This window comes from Branchiostoma belcheri, unplaced genomic scaffold (assembly GCF_001625305.1).
Source record: "Branchiostoma belcheri isolate BF01 breed outbred unplaced genomic scaffold, Haploidv18h27 scaffold103, whole genome shotgun sequence".
NCBI lineage: Eukaryota > Metazoa > Chordata > Leptocardii > Amphioxiformes > Branchiostomatidae > Branchiostoma > Branchiostoma belcheri.
The window spans coordinates 78144-97298 of NW_017802414.1; the positions used below are offsets into that span (position 1 = coordinate 78144).

The 19155-nt window shown below is 42.0% G+C and overlaps 1 protein-coding gene across 1 annotated transcript in view; it reads left to right on the plus strand.

Moving 5' to 3' along the window:
• The first annotated feature begins 1051 nt into the window (after window positions 1–1051).
• LOC109475642 overlaps window positions 1052–19155 on the plus strand; it is an 18850-nt gene continuing 746 nt past the window's right edge. Inside the window, exons 1-8 of the mRNA XM_019776388.1 lie at window positions 1052–1157; window positions 2023–2285; window positions 3387–3707; window positions 5598–5886; window positions 6636–6780; window positions 8026–8270; window positions 8992–9117; window positions 10775–10963. Of these exons, the coding sequence (XP_019631947.1) occupies window positions 1124–1157; window positions 2023–2285; window positions 3387–3707; window positions 5598–5886; window positions 6636–6780; window positions 8026–8270; window positions 8992–9117; window positions 10775–10963 (1612 nt within the window). The 5' untranslated portion in view covers window positions 1052–1123. The remainder of the gene's footprint in view (window positions 1158–2022; window positions 2286–3386; window positions 3708–5597; window positions 5887–6635; window positions 6781–8025; window positions 8271–8991; window positions 9118–10774; window positions 10964–19155) is intronic.

Sequence of the window (19155 nt, forward strand, 5' to 3'; positions counted from 1 at the left end):
AGATCCAACAAGTACAGCACCTGATCCAACCCCTACATCCATAGATCCAACAAGTACAGCACCTCGCCCAGCCCCTACATCCATAGATCCAACAAGTACAGCACCTGATCCAACCCCTACATCCATAGATCCAACAAGTACAGCACCTAATCCAGACCCTACATCCATAGATCCAACAAGTACAGCACCTGATCCAGCCCCTACATCCATAGATCCAACAACTACAGCACCTGATCCAGTCCCTACATCCATAGATCCAACAAGTACAGCACCTGATTCAACCCCTACATCCATAGATCCAACAAGTACAGCACCTGACCCAACCTCTACATCCATAGATCTAACAACTACAGCACATCATCCAGACCCTACATCCATAAATCCAACAAGTACAGCACCTGACCCAGCCCCTACATCCATAGATCCAACAAGTACAGCACCTGATCCAGTCCCTACATCCATAGATCCAACAGGTACAGCACCTGACCCAACCCCTACATCCATAGATCCAACAAGTACAGCACCTGATCCAACCCCTACATCCATAGATCCAACAAGTACATCACCTGATCCAACCCCTACATCCATAGATCCAACAAGTACAGCACCTGATCCAGCCCCTACATCCATAGATCCAGCAAGTACATCACCTGATCCAACCCCTACATCCATAGATCCAACAAGCACAGCACCTGACCTAACCCCTACATCCATAGATCCAACAAGTACAGCACCTGATCCATCCCCTTCATCCATACATGTAGATCCAGCAAGTACAGCACCTGATCCAACCCCTTCATCCATAGATCCAGCAAGTACAGCACCTGATCCAACACCTACATCCATAGATCCAGCAAGTACAGCACCTGATCCAACCCCTACATCCAACACTACAACATCTTCACCTGTATTGTCCACAGTTCCAACCCCTGTAGTGCCCACCTTATCACCTCCCAATGCCACATCAGTAACACCTGTATTTGGAAATACCACAGCTGTAGATACCACCCCTGCACCTGGAACCACCATCTTCCCAGGACTGGTTCCTACCTGCCAGAGAACCACAGGACTGTGCAGGTGCAAGCCAGGGGTGGGAGGGCGTAGCTGCAATGTCTGCCTGCCAATGTTCCATGGGTTTGGACCCACTGGATGCTCAGGTACGGAGGTCATTACAGTAAGGCACTTAAAGATGATTTTGCTGATAGAAGACAAATAGTATTATAGTATTACACATCTGTCATCAAACGTGTGAGATATTTGTTTTTCTTTACTAAGAACTGAATGGATACTACTCACCCTTCTTGTTTTAAGAAAGATTGAAGTCCCTGGACAAATGTGTCAATCACAACAGGTTACCTCACCCCAAGGAAATCAATATGTAGTATTTTTGTCTTGTCTTTGTTTCTGCAATTCCTGACATACAGAATGTAGCAATCCTCATTGCTCCTCAATCGTCATTGTATGTGTCTAATAATATGGAACAGTGGCATGACTGGTAGGGCCTTTCTTTAAAGCAAAGTGAGTATTGTAAAGCAGGAGAGTCCCACATGTACATTCATTTTTTGCTCATGATTAGCCATTGAAACTCTGTGTGAGGGGTGTAGAGATTCCTTCTACTGCTGATCAGGAGATATACATGTACATATAAGGCCAGTCACCAATTTAATTTCTTGGTTAACGGATTCGCCCGCTTCATTTTTTTTTTCTGATTTGCAAATAAAAATAAAAATTCAGAATCAACAGCAAAATGCTCATATTTTGCCCTGAACAGTTGAAAATAGTCCCTTTCCTCCTAGTTGTTACAGTTATTCCATCTTTCAATGCAGTGGTATCATTAAAAGTTCAAAATTCATTGTTTAAATTTTGAACCAGCCTGGTGTGTTGACTTCATGGCTCCTATCGGCCCCTGTTTTTATTTTTTTATTTTTTTCGCCTACCTGCTCCGCTCCATTATTTTTGTAGAAAAATCCGTTAACCAAGAAATTAAATTGGTGTGGCCTAATGTAATGTTTATTGCTGCAGAGTGCTCGGCATGTGAACAGACCTTAGACCGCTTTCTGAACATGACGGAGTCAGACTGGGAACACCACTGGGGGATGGCTGAGGAGGTCAGCACCTTACAGATGCTGGATACACCACTTCAAAACATCAACATCACCATAGAAACAGTGCAGCAGGACCTGCAGGAGTCTGAGCTGGACTTGGGGGATGTGAATGGGGCTGTGAGTGACCTGACCAGAGAGCTACCAGAACTGAACATAACAACACAAAGCCTTCGTAGCCAGGTAATACTTTTGATTGTTAGATCTTAATTAAACATTTCCAAGAACCAACCAGGTAATACTTTTGATTGTTAGAATTAAACATTTCCAAGAACCAACCAGGTAATACTTTTGATTGTTAGAATTAAACATTTCCAAGAACCAACCAGGTAATACTTTTGATTGTTAGAATTAAACATTTCCAAGAACCTCTGTAGCAGGCAGTGTATGGTATTTGTTTATTTGCTTTTGGACTTGTGGCCCATATCCATACAGAAATACATAAAAAGGCCTTTAAAACTAGAAAGGACGACATTTACTTTGGAGCAAATTCAGCATGGCTTCACCACATTTCACAACGTGGCAGGGAAAGAAAGAGAAATAAAAGGGAAAACAATGTTTTATATTGATATAATTATAGTATGAAGTGACAAATAACTAAGAATGTAACAGTTGGATAGCTATCCCCTACATTATTGGTTGGGATTTTTATTTGCATAATGCAAACTGTTGATTTTCAAGATAAAAAGAAGCATTTATGCCCCGCATTCCAATACTGGAGAAGGAAAGATTGACATATTAGGTCCTACAAAAACACTTGAATGCAGTCAATACGGCATGGCTTTGTACAGGTGTTAATTGAGTTAGCCCAATCAAATCCCAACAGCCAATCAGCAAGAAGAATAGAGGAAAGCTGTATGCCTATTAGTTGCTTGCTCTGCATGCCATTGTGATGACCTATGCCCAAATATGGTAACACACTGCTATAATAGTACATTTTCTATAACACAGCCAAAAAGCTCAAATAAAACCATTCTAAAAGCCTGTATCACAAAACTGAAAAAAATAGAACACCTGGGGATATTTGCCCACTGTACCAAATTTCATGTCATTTAGCCCCTAAATAAAGAGATTGAATCTATTTAACTAAATGGCAGGAGAAGGAGAAGAAACATGAGGAAAAACAATATGCCTATAGTGGTAAAGTCATAATGACCAAAGTGACCTAAATTCCTAAGTTGACAGAATGCAAGGAAATGCTGTGGAAATAAGCATCATATCAGTAGACTTGAACAGCAAAGTGGAGACAATTGAATAACCCTCTGGAAAATATCCCTTATCCAGGTGTCTGCACTGTTTCCTGGGGGAAGACAGCAACTAAACAGCAGCTCTATGGAGTACATGAGGCTGGAACAGTTGAAGAGGATAGCACACGATGTGCTGACCAATGCTACAGCTGCCAACCAGACAGCATTTGCAGTCATACATCAGCTCAGTGAAAACAGGGCATCAGCCAGGACAATGCTGTCGCAAGCTGTGCAGCTGCTAGACTACTTGACAGCAGTGTCTTTTGATGGCCTTGGACAGCAGAGTCAAGCTGTGCAGGCCATGGCTGGAAATGAGTTAAAGGCTGCACAGTGGCTCAATACCACAGTATACACTGAGGTGAGGTTCTGTTGATAGGATGTCATCACAAAGACTGCTGGATAGTTGGACAATATACAAATGTATGGCACACGGGGAGAATATACATTTCATGTAGGGGGTGTTGTGATGTCCTGGGCTCACAGTTTCAAATGCATAAAGCAGGCATCAAATTATTCTGCATTTCCTCATTGTGCGACAACCTGACATCATTAAAAGAAATTTCTAGATCTGTATTCCATAAAGCTCTTATCAAATCCTTGTTGGATAAGGCACCAAAAACAGACACAAATTGATTATAATAGATTGATGACTTCCTGCTATAGACACACCAAAACTACAAAAACCAGGCTCTCCTTTCACAGCACTCGGTTCCAGTGCAGAAAGTGGCTTCAGCAACGGGCTTCTGAGCACTGGGAACTGAGAGCTCGGGTGATATTGAACACTGCAAAACAAATGAATTAGTGTTCTGGAAACAGGCTGAATTCAGTCTCCCAGCAGCCTGGCCCTTTCCAGAGCCACCCAACTCTCTCCCAAAAGGCTGTATCTATGCACAATCACACAATAGTGGAAGATAGAATGTACTTGTTCGATATCTCTTACTTGTATGCCCGTATGTATCTTGCAGTTTACAAAAATTAAGGAAAGTAATCACTAAGATGTGGTTTTACTTTCTGGTGATAAGGTTGGCCACAGACTAGTTTTAGTTAATAACTAATATATAATTATAATTCAATTGAATTTACAAGAACACAAGTGATCCGGCAAATTTCTTATGGCTATTATCGCTTTCAGCACTGGAACCTTTCTGTGTTGGAAAGATGTCAGCACTGGTTTGAAGAGCGTTCCAGTGCTGAAAGACGTCAGCACACGTTTAATCCCATAACTGAAGACTTTACAGCACTGGTGTTCCAGTGCTGAATTGTCTCCAAGCACTGGTAAAATTCAGTGCAGAAGGTGTGGCTTTTGTATATGAGCACTTGGTTCCAGTGCTGACGGGGCATTCAGCACTGGTAAACCAGTGGAGAGAGGAGTGTGGCGCTTGAAATCAAGTGGAGAGGCAACGTTCAACACTGAGAATTCCAGTACTGAGCATTGTCTCAGTATCCCAGAATTCCAGTGCTGAACATTGTCTCAGTATCCCAGAATTCCAGTACTGAGAATTGTCTCAGTATCCCAGAATTCCAGTACTGAACATTGTCTCAGTATCCCAGAATTCCAGTGCTGAACATTGTCTCAGTATCCCAGAATTCCAGTGCTGAACATTGTCTCAGTATCCCAGAATTCCAGTACTGAGAATTGTCTCAGTATCCCAGAATTCCAGTACTGAATATTGTCTCAGTATCCCAGAATTCCAGTACTGAACATTGTCTCAGTATCCCAGAATTCCAGTACTGAGAATTGTCTCAGTATCCCAGAATTCCAGTACTGAACATTGTCTCAGTATCCCAGAATTCCAGTGCTGAACATTGTCTCAGTATCCCAGAATTCCAGTGCTGAGCATTGTCTCAGTATCCCAGAATTCCAGTGCTGAGCATTGTCTCAGAATCCCAGAATTCCAGTGCTGATCATTGTCTCAGAATTCCAGTACTGAGCATTGTCTCAGTATCCCAGAATTCCAGTGCTGAGCATTGTCTCAGAATCCCAGAATTCCAGTGCTGAACATTGTCTCAGAATTCCAGTGCTGAGCATTGTCTCAGTATCCCAGAATTCCAGTGCTGATCATTGTCTCAGTATCCCAGAATTCCAGTGCTGAGCATTGTCTCAGAATTCCAGTGCTGAAGCTCCCTCAGCACTGGAACACCAGTGTGAAAGGTGTGGCTTTCGTAGACTTGCTAGACCCACAAAAGCAGGTTAGGATATATTCTTCTCATTGTAGGTGATTACAATCTTTTATCATCACTACATCAGGTGCAAGAAGCAAATGCTCTGAGAGACAGCTTGACAACAGCACAGACTCTGCTGTCCAATGTGAGTGACACCATGGACAGCACCGAAATGATAGCTGACCTCGTCCTGACAGCTGCAGAAAATATTGAACAGCACCTCACGACAGCAAACAGAAGCAGACAGCAAGTAGTTACTCTGGTCCACGAGACAGCCAGCCTGCTGCCTATTGCAGAAACAGCATTACAAGCTGCTGATCTAGTTCTCCAAAATGCAACCCAGGATTTTGAACAGGCCAAGATATTGTTAAATGGTAGGTTATGTTAAAGGAAATGTATGATATCATTCTAGCTTCATAGAATGCAACCCTTTTCAATAACATGCAAGGTGAGTTAGGTACAACAGATTTAAACTAATTTGGATACAGTAACTGCTCGTGTATTTCTACATATGGATTATTTTCCTCTTGTTACATTTTCATGACACTTGATTGAGGATGATGATGTTCATCCATTGTTGTTGATGACGATCCTGACTTCAGTTGCTCTTGTGTGTTTGGGTGTGGCTGATGAGTCGGATTCTTGCCCAGAAGCACCTGCCACACATGCCCGTAGCCAGGGGGGGTTCGGAAGAACCCTCCCACAAGGCTCAAAGGTCCACTTTTTGGTCCACTTTTTATGTAAAGGTCCAAGATTTTTCTTGAAAAGATAGACTGGAATCGTAGAAAAACTGCTCCCTTTGTCATTGGATTAAAATTTTCTCTGATTTTTTCTTTGAAATCCTCTCAAAAACGCATGAAATGCCACTTTAGAAGGTTCATTTTTCAAAATTTTCCAGGGGAGCATGCCCCCCGACCCCCCTAGGAACCTCGCGCCTACGGTGCTCGAGGTCCCCTCAAGCAGTGGGAAGAACCCCCCCCCCCATTCAAAATCCTGGCTACGGGCATGCCACAGATGTCACACTTAGCTTGTGACCGGGTGGTGGCTGCAGAGACAGGACACAGTCATAGCATATTTGGTCAAAGGAGAGAATTTTTTGAGACATTCTTTTGTGCCACCTCAGGTGAGAATGGCTGGACAGCAACAGCAGCAAAGGTGAACAGCAGCAGCAGCCAGGTAGCAGGACAGCTGATTGCCTTGACGGCAGCTGTACAAAAGGCTGAGGGTTATGCAGCTAATCTGACAGTACAGGCAGATGCTGTGGACAGGTGGGTAACACTAAGACTAAACCCAAACCTCTAACAACCTCTGGATTTGTAAAGCCTTTAAGGTGTTTGTACAACTGTATTTTTATGTTAAGTTAAATGTTCTGAATGTGTGTACAGAAACCAAGGATAACACTCCTGCACAGTCCTAGGGAGTAAACGCTACCACAGAAAATCTGGGAGGATGAAACACCCTTGTCCAAAAAGTATAGCCCTTACCCAATTGTCGAGTTGCACCTGTTGAAATGTAAATTCACCACTTTTTTGTCTGAATCATATTTTTCAAAGGCCATTTTCAAGAGCCAAGTTAGAGATGTTTTGCGGTTATGTCATAAGTTTTCTTTGACTTTTTACATTCATATTACCATGGTGATTAATCAAATATCAAAGGCTTAGGTCATTCCGGTTATTACAGAACATAATATTCGGCATGTTTCCGTAGGTGTAAGCTGAAGTCACCAATTTTATCACAAGGCAGAAAGGGTCTAACTCTAAGATGTTGCATAAATCTTTTTTCCAGTATTGAGTTTTATTCTCTGAGTTAAGGCCACACCAATTTAATTTCTCGGTTAACGGATTCGCCGCTTCATTTTTTTTCTGATTTGAAAATAAAAATAAAAATTCAGAATCTACTGCAAAATGCTCATATTGAAGTTGAAAACAGTCCTTTTCATCATACTTGTTACTGTTATTCCATCTTTCAATACAATCATTATGGTATCATTAAAAGTTCAAAATTCATTGTTTAAATTTTGAACCAGCCTGGTGTGTTGACTTTATGGCTCCTATTGTTACCATTTTGGGCCATAATAGGATGCCTAGGCCTGTTTTTATTTTAATTTTTTTTCGCCCGCCTGCTCCATTTTTTTTCTAGAAAAATACGTTAACCAAGAAATTAAATTGGTGTGGCCTAGTCCTGCACTCTGTAGTAACATTTGTTCCTGTTGCCATGGCAGTGTGTTTAGTAACGTTTGTTCCTGTTGCCATGGCAGTGTGTTTAGTAACGTTTGTTCCTGTTGCCATGGCAGTGTGTTTAGTAACGTTTGTTCCTGCTGCCATGGCAGTGTGTTTAGTAACGTTTGTTCCTGTTGCCATGGCAGTGTGTTTAGTAACGTTTGTTCCTGTTGCCATGACAGTGCATGTGTTTAGTAACGTTTGTTCCTGTTGCCATGGCAGTGTGTTTAGTAACGTTTGTTCCTGTTGCCATGGCAGTGTGTTTAGTAATGTTTGTTCCTGTTGCCATGGCAGTGTGTTCCAGGCTGCCCGCTCACAGGGCCAGGCTGCTGTCAGCGCCATACAGGGCTACCAGGAAGTCGCCCTCTTACTCAACGAGTCAGTTTCCATAGCAACAGAGGTCAATGCAACTGTCCAAAACCTGACGGAATACATCCAGAGCGTTTCCATAGCAACCCTGGAGGGGAGAGCTAATCGGTCATTGGCGGAGAGCTTGGCACTGCAGGAGGAGATAGATGGCAAGAACACGAGCACTGCAGGTACAGGACACTTCTCAGCCGCTGTTGTATGTGTATCTGTGTGGTGTAGTGGATAGAGCGTCCAACTGTCAAGCAAGGAGACCCAGGTTCAATCCCCAGGGTTGGACTCAGACATGTCCGGACATGCACCCAGGCGTTGTGCCCTTGGGAAAGGCACTTAACACGTATTCCCCCCTCAGTTAGAGGGTTCCTGAACAGTTGAAAATCTACCATGTAACATATACTCTGGATATATGAGTGTGTTACAAGTACAGATGTTACATGTATCTGTGTCTGCATTACATGAGTGGTAAAGGATGTGAAGGAGCAACTTCTGTTCTGTACTTAACCTTACAGTTAGTTGAATACAAGCTGTCAAAGGGAGAAATAAGGCAGAGACACTGGTACAATGTACCTTTCCATGGTGCTGAAATAAAGGATGTTAACTATCACATCACACATGGTAAGCATGTCGGCAAAAAGTACTGCGCCTGCGCATAACCCTGATTTTTCACGGTTTTCATTGGATTTTTGGTCAACGTTGCATCAGAATTTTGCCTGTTGCAGACAATATATTTTTCCAACATAATATTTGGAAACTACATGCAGACGGGATGTTAATTAATTGTAATAATGTATTTCAAGGCTGCTCTAAGAAGTTCTTTTTGCAGGTGCTTACCTTTCTGAGGAATGTCTGTGGTTATAAGAAGCTGAAAAACACAGTTGTTATCGTGTATTACAGGCATACTGCAGGAGGTCAGGCTGGCGAATGCCAGCTTCTCTGCAGTCCAGACAGAGTGGAGAAACGTGACAGCACAGCTGCAGCAGCTGGAAAGGGACCTGCAGGACACAGAGGCAGCAGCTCAGGGTCCTTAGACTTTACCTTATTTGTTTGTTTGTTTGTTTATTATTTGCACAACAGCAATAAAAATATACATAATAAATCAATAATGAATAAAACAGGTGCAGGAGGAGGGAAAAAAGCTTATGTAGCTTATGCTAAGCCCTCCTCCTCTATACTAACCAAAAGTAAACATAATTGAATTGAAATAAGGAATACATACATAAGGAATTGCTATCAAAGTAATTCAAACATGGGCAAAATGATACAATAACAATAATGAAACAGTAGTATACATAAATTGAGATGAAATGAAATTGATATGAAATAATACATGCATACATAGGGAATTGTTAGCATAATAATTCAAACATAGGCAAAATGAACAATAACAATAATGAAACAATTATATAAATAAGTGTACATAAAAATAATAATAATTGAAGATATGAATCTAATACAAGGGGCTGGGGTGGTTTATAAGATGGGCTTTCAGGGTATTTTTAAACGTTAGAAAAGAGGATGAAATCTTAGCATGAAAGTTCATCTTTGTTGGTACAAGTCATTATAAAAAAAAATACTAAGCTTTAACTTCCAACACTTAGATTACAGAATTGGGACTTACCCAAATTTTCCGTTGACTCTATCAACCTTGTTCACGGAATGGACCCGTCTACTCCGTCTACACTTGTGGGGGGCGACACAAGTTATCTGGCACGTATGACCCGCTACTACGGTCACGTGTCTCTGACGTCACGTTCCAAGAGTAGACGGGTCCATTCCGTGAACAAGGTTGATGGAGTCAACCGAAAATTTGGGTAAGTCCCAATTTTGTAATCGAAGTGTCGGAAGTTAAAGCTTAGTCTTTATTTCATAAGGATGAAATCTTACCTTAGACCTTAGCTTCCCACAACTTGTAACATCATCATTACTCAGCACAACTCATGTTGCTTGACAAAACAGTGCTCCTTTAGAGTTTTCTGTATAATGTGCTGCTAGTTCTATTTCCTGCATTGTTTGAAATCCAAGTTTTTCCCATCCTTTAGTTTTTTTTATAAACGGACAATGATAGATTTGCTGGGAACTCTTCGTTTGTAAAATGATGATGAAGGTTACACATCCAGATAGATAAAACATTGTGTGATTCAAAATAAATCAAGCTACTGGATAAAGTTTGACCATGTAGGGATGCATAATGTAATTCATATATTGTTATTTATGTCCTACCTGGGCCGCGATTACGTTCGATACGGGTGTTCCAGCCCGTGTGATAACTAGCGGTACGGCCCGGGGGTTCTTTCCGCGTACGGCCCGGGCCTTCCAAATGTTCCCTAGAACTATTCAAACGCGTTTCGGCCTAACCGCGTGCACCGATTTCAAAATTTGAATACAGAATCCGGACGTTGGAATTGATGTTGTCGCATTTTTGGGTTTAGGGACACCAAATTTTTTCTCATTTCGCATTGAAAGGCGCGTATTCTTGGGTAGGTATGACATAAATAAAATACAACATGGTGTATTCCGCATCACCCTTGGTCCCAGCCTTCCCGCGGATCGGATCTCCCTCCGGCCGTCGGGCGATCCGACGCGCGGTCGGGCCGGTACCTCGGGCGATACGGAATACCCGGTGTTGTATTCTATATATATATTATAATTATGCCATCCTCTATTATGGTCCTTTTAGAGGGTGACATTGCAACCAGTTTGGAAGAAGGCACCCAGTTGATGGAGAGATCAGCCAATCAGAGCACAGCAGCAGAGGCTGACATCGCAGGAGTCAGCAGTGGTGTTGAAGGGGTCAGAGGTCACCTAGTGGTCATCCAGGAGACGTCCAACAACGTGACGACTATTGTGACGGACCTTGAACAAACAGGTAAGTCACGATACTGATACTTACTGATACTTTATTGGGATATCCACAAATTTTTGTGCAACTAATCTTCCTGGATTCCAACAATGACACAATGCAAAACATCGATCCCACAAACTTCACAATCATATAAAAGCGACATTGGGCTTCTACACCACTTGACTTCTACACAAATTGTACATTCTACACATGCTTTACAATCATTAAAAATGACATTCAACTTATACACAGCTTCAATAAAAGAATTACTACTTATATTAGATTAATAAGACTCCTTGCCATCACATGTATGATCAGCCCAGTCATTGGGAACAGACTACGATACGATAAGAAACTTGGACTGATAACGGACTGATGATTTACTAGTATTTATTTTTGAATGATATCTTTTTGGTTTGATTTGTAATCCGTGACCCCGCCCTCACCCTCGACCTTGTTGAAAAGCGGTCATATGTATTGTACAGAACAAGCTTTCGAGTTTAAATAAAGGCTTACTACTACTACTACTACTACTAAGTACTACCGGTACTACTAATATGCTTTATCTTGAGTTACATTGATTTCGTCTACCTTGCAATTGTTTTAGCATGGAAATACTTGACGAGTCCTGATTTGAAACTGTCTTTTGTTCTTAAATGCTGCAGGTCCGATGGTAGGCTATTCCATGTGGAAATGCTTTAGGATCTGAAGCTTTTTTTCTTTGCATTCGTTTTTGGTTTTTCCAACTTGCTAAAGTTAATCTAGTGGCATAACGAGTTCTATGATAGGACCAGTGGTTTGGAAAATATAGAATGGTGAAAGCCAGAAGTGTAGTCTTCTGTCCAGAAAGAGAGAAGCACACAGCTACAAAATTGAATTGGATGGATGTGAAAACTATGTCTAAATAATGTGTAACTCACATTTGCTAATTTGGTAAAAAAAAAAACAGATGAAATTTATAATGTGTTGCATGATCCCTGGACAGGTGGGTGCACTTCGAGGATAATCCAGTAGAGGTCCCCAGACTCCTCACTGTTGGTGCATGTAGGTACAGATGTAGTGCCTGGCTAATACATGTTTTGTACATGTAAGTACAAGCTGCGTAAGACCGGACTGTTTGAACCACTCACACCAGGAAGGACACCTACTCTTTTCGATAAGTGCAGTTGGTTCTTTGATGTGCGTGTGTTGTGGCTGTACGTGTCCCCAAATATGTGACCTCCATTTAACGTCCTATCCGAGGGACGTCCCTAACCAAAGCTAGGTCCTCATTTCCACCTATAGGTCAAGTGAGGAAAGTTGTGTAATGTGCCTTTCCCAAAGGCACAAGATGGGTGACATGGGTAAGATTAGAACCTGGGACCTCTTCATCCTGAGCCAAACACGTTACTGCTACATATGCCACATGCCCCCACAATGTTTGGAACAAGCCAGTTTGCCTCGGATTTTGACTCCCACTGGTTTTGTCTTCCCATAATTTTGATGCTCTCAAACAATCGATGTAGGCACCTTTTGCATACCAAACAGTATCTTGATTTAAAATGTGTTTTTCAACACAATCCAAAATCTATTAGGTGTTAGTATATTAAAAAAGTAACTAGTATATGAAGATGGATTTAACTTTATTCCAGAAATGAAACTCGTTTCTTGTTTTGGAATTTAGTCTTCAACCTTTCTTCTCAACATTGATTTTTTAAATTGAACTTAATTCCATATAAAATTCAGAAAATAGATGCTTGACCTAGTCCTACACATGTATTACGGTCGCATCAACAGAAATCTGTATAAAATCCCTGAATCACTTGAACCTCGGTGGCATACATGTAATCTCACTGGGACACCTGTCTCTGTCTCCATAGCAACCAGGTTAAGAAACTAGGTCATCTGGTGAAGCTTTCACCTGTCCCGATCCCCAGATGTACACACGATATTGTCGGTGCCTCCGCAGGTGTGACCTTTGCTGATTGTTGTAAAGGTGCAGTGTGCCATCCATATATTAACAATATTACATGATATTGGAGATCAACCAAGCTTGGAAGTTCCTGAGAGCTAATTCACAAGTCAAAGTCATGAGTTTTGGTTGTTGGACCAGTGGTACATGTAGTCTCTTAGGTAACCAGACCTAATTTTCAGGCAATCCTCAGGTGCTACATTTAAAACATGACATTACAGTTATGGGCAACATTAGCAGAACAAACATTAAAGCCTCGGTCACAATCCGCCGTACATGCTTTTTGTCCGTACGTTTTTTGGGAGGCTACGTCTCCTACGTTTTTTCTGAAAATGTGGGGAAGGAGTGGCATCGACGCACGTCACTCGCACGTCACTCACACGGTTTTGCAAGGTGTAAGAGTGTAGTCTGCACGGCACGTCTGGCCGTGAGCGGTCGCGTGCATCGTACGTTGGGCAAGTGGTAAGTGAGTTGTACGTGCTTACAACGTACGATCTCTGTGCGATTGCAACATTACTGTAAGGAGGCTGTACTCACACGTGCGTCTTTCGTACGGTGCGTACGGGGCACGCGCGTCGCCCGTACTCGCACGCACGGGTGGTGAATCTGCAGACCGCACACAGAAAAAGTTTTACGTGCACTTGTTGTACGGCGTGTCTGCGTGCTCCCAAATCTGTAGGATTCCGTACGGAAGCGGTACTCACCACGCATGAATGCCCTGCGTTTGCCCACGTTTTTGCACGTAGACAGCACGCAGAAGCACGTACGGCGGGTTGTGACCAAAGCTTAAAATCAACACATAAATCAAGCCAGTACACAGTATGCTTGGAAAGTTTCAACTCTTTGAAACAACTTTCTGTAACTCACATAGTAGACTTCTTCAAATAAACTTGAACCAAAATGAGGAGAGTTTCATAATTCTTAACATGTCCCAAAAAAAAAAGCACGACAGTTCATGTATACTGGTTATATCATCAGATTCTGTACTGTTCAGATCATCTGTTTTTTTTTCTTTCACTTCCCAGATTAAATTGGACCATTGTAACGGTGGTACATGTACATACACTGCAGAGCCATGCCAATATGCCAGGCCTGGAGCCAGGCACCCAGGTCAGTTAGCAACACGGCCACACTTCGAGGTGTGCGATGAAAAAATTAAGAGTCGTGAGCAATAAGTAATAACACGAATATGATCCATATATGTATCCTTTATTGCCTGGTCTCAGCTGGTTTCATTGGTACGTATGTTGGAGCATTCCATATTTTGTTCATACATTTAAGGCATTTCAGAAGGCCGCCAAAGCAGCATGAACTCCTGTGGCTCAATTGAGAGCGATGGTCGTCTTAGCTCCTGACATCGCAGGTTCAAATCCCGGTGGCGGCATCCCATTTTAAATGTCTCTTTAACATCCGTTGTTTTGCTTTTAACATTCAAAAACTAACTGTTCTTACTCAGGAATGTCAATAAGTTAAGTTTTTACTCTTTTGTATTTTTGCACTTTGCCACTTCGTCTGGCATGTCTTGGCAAGCTAAGCCTTGCCGGTTCAAATCCTGCTGTCAGCACTAGTTTAATTTTCTTTTTAACAATGCCAAAATGCCAGTTTTTTTTAAAGCTCTCCCGACTTGGCGATGCCATCGTCTAGTTTTTTTCTGCGGCTGGGCCAGCTTTTTTAAAAAGCTTTTCTTGTTTGTATACAAAGAGCCAAAGTTTATCTCTTCTAGCTGCAAGCTAAAACTTGATTAAGAGACATTTCAGTTTTGACCCAGTGAACTTTCATACTGCATGCCCCACCGCACATGTTTTTCTGTGATACGGGTGGCTGTGTCAGTCAGTGGGCCACAGTAGAACATGTACACAATATTCAGTTAATATCCACACAGGGACTGCTACCAGTATGACCCATATTTCCTCTGAAAACAAAACTCCACCGGTGAAGTTTGTCCTAGTTGTGTCAGGCTCTATTGCCTGTGTTTAATATTTGATGGTATTGGGTGTACCTCTGATTGGTACATGGACCCTGTTGATATTGGTCATTCATCAATTGGATTGCTGTCATGAAGAAGTTTTGTCAATTTTTGTAATTTGCCAACAACCTCTGTGTTTGTTGAAAGTTATGTCCCATTTTCTAGGCTTTCCAAATTCTCTCTCTAGTCAAAGCAACAGTTGAATGTTTCAGGCATGGAAAAATGAGATGTAATAAATAGTGCTTGAGATACATGACGTACATGTAGCAGACTTCACCCTTACCGCACATCCACACACGTACACACGCACACACACACACACACACACACAGTCACACACACACACGCGCATGCGCGCGCGCGCACACACACACACACACACTAATGTGCAGGCGCATGCACGCACGCGCACACACACACAGTCACACACGCGCGCGCACACACACAAACTAATGTGCAGGCGGATGCACACACACGCACGCGCGCGCACACACACACAGAGTCACACACGCGCGCGCGCACACACACACTAATGTGCAGGCACATGCACACACACACACTAACGTGCGCGCACACACACACACACACACTAATGTGCGCGCGCACGCACACGCACGCACGCTTGTGCATGCACACACACACACACACAACACACACACACACACATACATTTGTACACACAGAGCTCAGAGCTTTTGAAATCTGAATACTAAAATTCCATAAGCCATTTCCCTCATTCAAAGCTCATTTTATGCTGGAAGCCATTGCATTCCAACTTGAATGAATGAACATAATAGCTGTAATTGAAGAAAAAAAAACTTTACTCTGGTACATGTAATTTGAAAGATCATGATTATGACTCTATATCATTTTATAATTATCTTTATTTCTTTCACAGTGTGTTTGGCTATGGACATATTTGCCATTCAACTGTCCAGTATATGTCCAAATGCAAAATTGCCATAGTTCATGGTAAATGTTTTTAAGTGCTCTGGAAGAATAAGGAACTGTAATCCGTTTTGTATCGTGATGGATGGATTTTGGCATAACCCTGGTTTAGAGCAGGGAAACAATCTACCTTTGATCAATTCAGGGACTTATTGTCTGGTCTGTTATCCATCATAATTTATTACAAATGGGTCGAAAACACTTCCGTATGTTAAACCCTGGATATCCCCGGGCTAAAAAAAATCCAAGTCTTGTTTCAGGTTTTGATAGAATGATGTGGAAAGTCCTGAGTAAAGATGTTTCACCCTCTTCAACAATGTTACATTTCTTCATTCATTTGATTTGTTTTGGAGTACTTGATCTGTTATTCTTGTCATCCATGGTTGTAAGAAAACAAAAGAATGCAATAGAATGCATTTGGGAGTAATGTACATAACGTTACATGAGTAGGTAGTACATGTAGCTTGGCTTGTTGCTATCACAAATGTCATGACAGTACACTGTACAGTTGCTTCTATCTATTTTTAGTTTCACAGTCTTGCCTGCTTGATTTTTGGAATCCTTTAACAAAGTACTGTATTTATTCCTGGTTTTAAAGGAATAAATGACTTTTGATAATACTAGTAGTTTTTATCCGACAGATTGTTGATTTATTGCAGCCAGACAGAGTACATGTAGGTTGACAGCAAGTGGGTGGGGAAGATTGACAGGCAAATTAAATAATGGTGTCAAAGGTCTCAGAATCTGGCGTTTGCTCAGCTCCCCCAGCCCCTGAGGGGTGACACCAGCGGTGTACAGAAAGTGCGAAATAAATGGACGAAATGAAACGAAATGGAACAAAATGGAACGAAGTGTGTATGAAGGAAAGCCGTTAAGCCGTTCGTACGTTGGAACGGCGACGTCAGTGTCCGCTCGACGTCCAAACGGCAACGTTAATATTGATGGTATTCATTTCGTTCCATTTCGTTCCATTTTGCACTTTCTGGGGTCCTGACACCAGCTTGTGCATGAGGAGTTAGCCATATTGGTTATGGCAGTTTCCATCCCTTATTGTTCTCATGTGAAGTTTTGGGGTCAATATTAGCACGATAAACTGCTTGTTCCATTTACAACCTCATTGCAGAAATACTCACAACAAGACTCAGTAGAGGTAAAAGGACTGTGCCTTTCAGTTTGCTAGATGAGTTAATACTACATCTAAAACTATTAAAGTGTTGGGGACTTTTGGATGTAAAATTAAATGCAGTATGATATGATATACTAATATATATATAATTAGGCAAAAGAAAGAACTGGGATGTTTGAGATCTGAATACAGAAGGTCATATTTGGAGTAACTGTTGCTATTCCGCCATTGGTTGTTTCCTTGCTGAGCTTTAACAAGATAGTAAGGTAAGATAAAACTCAACTGTGAAGTAAATGTTGCACAGTGAACATTTCTTCTACATGAATGCCGTGCCATCTTAATTTTGGCCATAATGTGAACAGAGATTATGATGATTGTTGTACTGTACTTCTTCTTCTTCTTCTTCTTCTTCCTCTAACAACCCCGTAAGGGGTATCGCTGAGGGGGGGGGAGGTGCGTGGACCTTACAGTAGAGAGGCCCGAAAGGCCTCCACAGATTGTGCCTGTACGGCCTGGGCAGGTAAACTGTTCCACTCTCGTATCGAGCGTGGGAAAAATGAGAATTTGAAACAGTCTTTCGTTGCAGGAATAATATTGTATTTAAAGGCCTGGCTACCTCTGGTGCGCCGCTGTGCAGGAATAAGATATTGTTCAGAGGGTATGTGCATGTGACCGTGAGTTATTTTGAACATTGTAGTCAGACGTGCCTCTCTTCTTCTGTTTGCAAGAGTGGGCCATTGGAGTTTTTGCAACATTTTTATACTTTTCAAATCAATAAATCAATAATGATGTTGTCATATTCACTTCTCCATAGTCTCTTCAAATTTTAACCCTTTTCCTGTGGAGCCCATATGTATGTGCAACCTATATACATTGCATATTCATATGGGTTGCACATACAGTACCATCCATATAGCGCCCTGTTTAATATATTACATGTATTATTATTTTTTTTTTGTATTTCTCGTGCAATGCATCACACAGCAGCGAAATACAACGAATGCGGAACTATGCCACTGCAAGGCAAAGAAAGTCAGGGGCCTACGACCCGATTAAGCCAGGAAATTATTGAAAAATTTTGTGTTAATAATGCCAGCAGGACAAGGGTTAAGTAACCAACTGTTTAAAGATAATGGCCTGAGTGTGTATTCTGCCATTCAGGTAGTTTAAATGACTGATATCTTTTAGGACTAGGAGGTTCCTTGTCCAGCAGTAATGGGTTTCCTGTGGTTAAGGGCAGGAGGCAGAAGGAGGTTAATGATTAAGGATGACCCCAGAGATGGACTTAACTTGTTTCTCAAACTGCTGATGGGAAACGTATCCCCCTGGTACCACCCCAGCTGGCACGGCTAGGTCAATAATTGGTTGTCGGCAGATGTTGGTGGCTTTGGACCACTTTTAATCTGTATCTGTATCAGTATAGCCGGTATAGCCGCCCTTCGGCGTAACACACCAGCTTCACAGGCACGCAGCGCGGCGGCAGCTAGCTATATCATACCGAACGACTTGTTACACTCAATCTTTGCACATTTGATTGCAAGAGTTGCATAAAGCTTTCTAGTGATGATGCCCCAACTGTGCTTGGTGGCAACGAGTTCCAGGCTACGATAGTTCTGGGGAAATACGAGTTTTTGAATACCTCAATTCTTGGTTGATAACTCTGATATTTGAAGGCATGACTGTTTCTTGTTCTTTTCTGGGCTGGTATCAGATACTTAGTGGTTGGTACATCCACCAGTTTATTAGTCATCAAATCTACCTTGGACCTAAGGGAGCACACCCCATTTTTTTGGGGGCGTCCATTCGAGTCTGCAACCGTCTCTTCCAGGGAATAATTCGGAAGCCAAATGCATGTTGTAACTGTATATGGGATGGAATGATATCCCTTCAGCTACAAGACTGACTGAATTTTGTTTCTTCCAACTCTTTGAGTTTTGTGAAATTATCAGAAAAATCATTATTTTCATGCCAAAATGAATGCACAAAATTGGGACTTTTCGCGTAGGATAAACCAACAGAAAAAGGATTTTCCGGCAGAAACGACTGATGTTGGCAGAAAGATACAAACCTCGAGTACACTTGATTCAATTATAAAGAAATCCTAATGCTCAGTTTATTGTAATCATCCACGGTGCGAGGGGTTCCACGCGTAAGTGGAGAATCTGGGTCAAATCGGCGGATCACGCTTGGTGGCGGGGGGGGGGCTGCGCAAGGATACCTGGAAG